The 6,000-nt window shown below is 35.0% G+C and overlaps 1 protein-coding gene across 1 annotated transcript in view; it reads left to right on the top strand.

The window, feature by feature from the left end:
- Positions 1 to 6,000, top strand: part of LOC106465095 (homeobox protein PKNOX2-like) — a 44,344-nt gene that overhangs the window by 16,526 nt on the left and 21,818 nt on the right. The window contains exon 3 of the mRNA XM_022392924.1: positions 99 to 270. Coding sequence (XP_022248632.1) covers positions 99 to 270 — 172 coding nt within the window. The remainder of the gene's footprint in view (positions 1 to 98; positions 271 to 6,000) is intronic.

The following is a 6,000-nucleotide window of genomic DNA, read 5'->3' as shown; positions in this document are numbered from 1 at the left end:
ATATATATATATATATATATATATATATATGTATGTTACATTTTTAAGCACAGCAGTTTTATAAATGATGCCTTCTAATGCTGATTTTTCACAATTAGGCACCCATTGTTCCCACTTTTGGCTTTATTATTTGAAAAATGTGAAATAGCAATGCAGAGTTCTGAATCACCTCTCTCAGAGAGCTTTAACATGGATATTCAAGCCTTTGTGCAGCATCAAGAGAGAGACAGGAAACCAATCTTTAGTGATAACCCTGAAGTGGATGGCTTGGTTAGTGAAATTGTACATTGTGTTCTTATAGATTTAGTGTGTTGAATGATTGTAGCCTTGTAATCAGTAAGCCTTATTAGACAGAGAGAAAAGGTCTAATTTCTTGCACATTCTACAGTGTTCAGGAAAATGGGAAATATGTTTTTTTATCTAAATGTGATAAAATTTAACTAGTACTTATAGGGAAGTTATAATTTGTAAAGAATATTGTCAATATTTATATAAAATATTGATGTAAACTGAACTGTCAAGTTATTTGCATACCCAAATATAAGTAACAAGCTTTAGACTCAGATAGTGATCTCTGAATGGGCAAAATATATTATATTGGTATTGGTTTTAATGTTGAAATTATTCAAACTGATTAACCACTATTTTATCAATAGGCTAGCTTAAATAAATCCAAGTTTCTGTTTGTTTGTAAAACTACTCTTAAAAACTATACAGATGTATGTAAAACCAAACTTATTTCTAAGATATTGTGTATGCAAATTGTTGTTAATGGTTTAAATCCAGCTAGCACTCTTCAAAAAACAGCCTCATTGCGTTCACAAGTATTACTGTTATTTAAAATCTTTAGCCACACAAATAGCTAATGATTGAGTTCTAATCAATATTTTGTACAAACCTGAGAGTTTCTTTCTTGTAACAATTTTTAAATAAAGTGGATTGCTTGAGTGGTTTCCTTCTTAACTTAATTTTCTTAATTACTACACTTTTTCTCTCTCTCCACTTTATATAATACCAATACCAACATAAAAAGCTTTCAAGTCAGTGTATTTCTGTTTTTGTTTTTGGTGTGGTTTCTGAAAAAGTAGATTTGTAATAGTAGATGTTATTTGGAACTTAAAATTATTCATTTTGATAAAAAACATTATTTTATTTTCTAATTATTTCTAAGCATTATATTGCAAAAAGTGTCTTTTCATTATTCTGAATACTTGTACTGTGATAATTCATGTTACCTTTAGACAACTATATAATATCTGTGAAATATATCAGGAGTGTAAATTAAAAGTTTGATGTACCAGCTCCTTGCTAGTAAACATTAGAAATGTAATAACCCAAGCTGAACTTATACTTATGTAATTTGTTTTCTTTTCTTTTTAATGGCTAAATTATTACACTTTGAAAATATATACATATTGTTATTAACTTACAGTTGCTTCCAAAGTATTACAAAACTAAAAATAATAAGAGTTACTACAACATAAAATCTGTGCCATGTTAATCAGTTTACGTTTACAATAACCACATAGTGGTCTGACATTTCAAACACCCATCCCTTTCCCACCCTATCTAGATAAAAAGGCCAGTCTGAGTCATTTTGCTAAAATGCAACTATTTTGTCTCATATCAATAAACATTTGCATTAAAAATCACAATTCTGAACATGATAAAAAAAATAATTTCATAAATTATAAAGTGTTATGTATAATATGAGTCTAAATGAAACTAAATAATTGGATATTTTAATTTACAAGTCCGTAATTGAGTCACGTGTGTTCCAGACTTCTCCAAATAATATTGCTGTTACCTAATTCTGCTGTTGAAAACATTTTAGCATATGTATCAAGTCTTTAAATGAAACTCAGCCAGTAAGGTATACTGTGCCAGTCTACGATGCAATCAATATTAGATTATACAACTATACCCCTCCACCATCAGGAGCATGGCACATCCTCCATGCACAGTACTTCTCTTCAGTACATTGTGTATACCAAGGGTTCATTATTTCCTTGTCATTGCATAGATTCAGATGTGTTTCTTCATTACAAAGTATGGAATTTTTGCACTTATCATTTTAAGCTTTTAGTTAGCATTCAACGTGTTTCCTTTTTTACCTTTTTGGATTTCAAGAAAGAAAGATGGGTATTTTTAAAATTTCAGTTAGAGCTTCTGATACAAATTATTATCTTTTTTTACATGAACTTGATTTTCTCTTTTCCCCCAGTTTGGAGATTTTCCTTTTCTTGTACTTTGGCTCCCCCCCCCTCAATCTGCTCTTTTATTGTCATTTGCTTACTCACCTTCATAGCTAACTGTTTGTTTTACCCGTTCCTTCTGAGGCTCTGCATCACTACCGTGACAGGGATAAGGTTGCATTAATCTGTTCTTCGTAATGCCCCATTTTCTTCTTCATTTATTGACCACTTCATATTCTTTGATGTTGGTATTTGGTTTATTGAGACACCTGGTTTCCTGAAGGTAGACTTTCTCTGTTTTCTTTCACGGAACCTCAGTTGATACACTACCTTTATGCAGAATTTTTGGGAAGTTCTTCATCCTGTAGCTTCTCTCCTTGGGTCCCACAGAGTTTCCCTTAGGAATTTTCTTTGTAAATTGGGACTCGTATATGTCTGTTTTCAATTATATCCTGAGGGCATTCACATGAATACTGCAGTCTTTAGGTCTGCATTTCTACTAGTCCCTGGATATTTGACAATTTCAATACTGTCCTGGAAAGTGTCATCTGCTGTGATATCTTTTCCTTTTTGAATTTGCTCATTTGAATTGGGTGGTCAGTTTCCTAAGTCACTATTGACTTCTGTTTAGTATCTGATTCATTTACTACCTTGTTTTCTGGGCAGTCTAAACCTTTTTTTTTTACATTTCCAAGATATAGAGCTTTTGGTTTGTAAGGTTCTCATGTTTCCTTTTCTCCCTTTGTATGAGGTTCTCTCTCATTTGGGACCTGTTATTTCTTTTGCATCTGCGGCAGTGATTTCTGCCATATCAATGGAATATATTCTGTGGAATACTGTCTTCTTTTGTTTCTCTACCTCCATCTCTTTTCCTCTCATTGTCATGGTGGCTCAAATATTTCCACATGGCTCTGAGCTTCCCTCTTCCCCTACCCCACCCAGACGTACACCTGTTCAAGGACATCTTTCTAGCCAGATGGTGGTAGTTCTGGATACCTCACCCTTTCAAAGTTTGATCTTCTGTGGTGCAATCTTTCTACATAAATGTCCTTGAAATATGAGCAGTTCAATGGACCTACCAACAACTTTTGTTACAGTTGTCTGAACATCCTGTTTTGATCTATTTCAACAACTCCACTGTCATTTCTTATATCAGTGGACAGGGAGATACTTGCTTTCAGGACCTCTGCATCTTGTTATCAAGCTTCACTTTTGGGTACATGACAACAACATCTAGTTGTTGGCCTTCATTGTTCAGGGAACTTCAAATTTGATAGTGGATTGGCTGTCACACCTACACCAAATCCTTCGGACATAAAATTATATACATCTGGTATTTCTCTAGATTTGTTCCTACTTTGGGAGTCCATTCCCAGGCTGCATGGCCTTGGCAGTATTCCCTATGAGTCTGAATTGGTAGAGTCTCTTTCTGTATGCCTTTTCTCCTCTCTAACTTCTTCTTGAGGTGCTGTCTTTAATTCACACCACTCCTTGCCAGAATCTTCTCATTCCCCTCTTTGGCTAGCTCATTCATAATTTCTGTTGCTTTGCCTCTAGCGATTTTGGTGTCAATATTACTACCATCTTGGAGGTCTCTTTTTAAATCAGCCTCAGATGCCCAACTTTTATTATGTTTTTCTACATTTTCATCTTTATGTGTGGCATTTATCTGGTCCCATGTAAGATGGGCATTCAACAGTTTTTTCTTTTGCTGTGTGATTCCTTTTCTTCTTATGATTTATCTCCTTCTACCTTAACCATTTGGGTTACACAACTCATCCACCTTATCTATTCCTTTTTTGTTGTTTTCTCAGATCACCTCCCATAAAGTTCATCATCTCATGGCATATACTGGAGACAATGAAACCCATTACATGGCTGGTGTTTATTCACAGGGAGTACTTCTCTCTCCCCAAACCAGCAGACAGTGTTCAGCCCATCTGCCCCTGTTAAGTGCCTGCTGTTGAGATGGGGTTTTCAGCAATACTGCTTCAGCAGAGTTTATATTTTACCTTCCAAGCCATATAGCTTCTTCTAAAATAAAAAACAGTATTAGGTGTGGTGCTTCCCTTCATACCTGGCTAGCATATGCTGACCCTATTCATGGTAACCCATTGCATATTCCATCACTGTGGGACATTATGATGATTCTGGTTCAGTCCATGCAACTATTCAGTGTTTTCCCTTATGTGACTTCCTCCTTACTGTTGCTTCTAGTAAAGTGGGATAATCCCAGTCCTAAGCCACTGGGTAGGTTGATATGGAGGGTTCCCCTTTCAGGTTGGTGTAACCTCACTGATATTAGACTGAGTGGTCATACCCCACCCCCCCAATTGGTATGCAGGTCTGGAATATTTCATCCCGATACCTGCATATTGCTCACACACTGTAAAACTTGACTTATTGTATCTGCAACATTACCTGTACATGTTCTTCTAATCCCATAAAACATATGGAGCAGTTGAGCAGGCATTATATTCTGCCCATATATGTGACACTTTAGCACCATGCAGGAATTCCTTTGACAGTACCTTTTGCTCTGCAATTTCTGTTGGGCAAAGGGTGTTCCCTGCATGAAATGGATGTGGTCTCCCACCAAGTGATGCCTTACTAAGTCCCCTTCAATTGGATGACATACTCCTTAAGTTTTCCCTTTCTATCACTATACTCCGAAAGGAGCTTATCTTTAAATTTCTATATCTACACCAGTCCCTCTACCATCTTATCCATTTTGTATATTTTCTTTGGCAAAGTGAGAAGCATTTCTGAAGTTAACATTTTCCTTACCCAAAAATGTGTTTCATATGGATACTCACCTTTCCATAGAATCATCCACACTTCCTCCCCACTTATGCTGTGTTTCATTTGCTTTAAGAATAAGCCTTTGGTATACACAACATACTCAATGGGAGTACTACATATGGAGAATGTGTTGCCCTCCTATTAGTGCAGAGCTATAGTATAATACTCACTGCATATAGGGTTTCATTTAAATGCTGGGTACATGCACAAATATTTTGGCAGTGACACAAAGTAAAGTATCTATCTGAAATACATTTTCAGGTAAGGAAAATGTTAATGTTTTATATCATGTTTATGATGTATTAATCTATGGTCTATAAACAAGCCACCAATCTTACAAAAATTTCATTCACAGTAGATATTTAATAATTTGAAAGAAAAAATAACAACAGGTGCCATTCTTGTAAATTTGTATAACTAAATATACAGTTGTATTTTAAACACTTTTCTTGGAAGCAGAACCACACTAGCTCTGGGCTAGTATATATGTAATTTGTGGTAACCAACATCAAAATTTGGTAGTCCCAAGCATTAAACTATTAAATTTTTACATTCCTGTATGTGAAAGGTAATTATATTTATTATTCAAGGAAAAATGTCAGTTCATTGTATAATAGTATAGATGATAGAGAGGAAGACACTTGTATTCATTGAAAGATTCTTATATATATGTTGTGTACTACAATAGAAACAAATATAACTGGTTCTCATATTGTCATTTGTTGGATATACATTTTTCCCTTCCATTAAATATAAAGGTTGGATAATGGTAATTAAAACATTATAATTTAAAAATAATGGATGTGGTATGAGTATTTTAAGGCCCAAACATGGCCCAGTGGTTAACATGCCAAACTTTGAATCTTTAGGCTCATTCTTCAAATCTCATTACTGCCAAATTGTTTTTTGTTTTTATTTTTTACATTTGTGAGTGGCCCGGCACGGCCAGGTGGTTAGGGCGCTCGACTCGCAATCTGCGGGTCGCGGGTTCGAATCCCCATCA

This window comes from Limulus polyphemus, unplaced genomic scaffold (genome assembly GCF_000517525.1).
Source record: "Limulus polyphemus unplaced genomic scaffold, Limulus_polyphemus-2.1.2 Scaffold1834, whole genome shotgun sequence".
Lineage (NCBI taxonomy): Eukaryota > Metazoa > Arthropoda > Merostomata > Xiphosura > Limulidae > Limulus > Limulus polyphemus.
The sequence above is the reverse complement of the archived record's forward strand: the minus strand, read 5'-3'. Positions and strand labels throughout refer to the sequence as shown.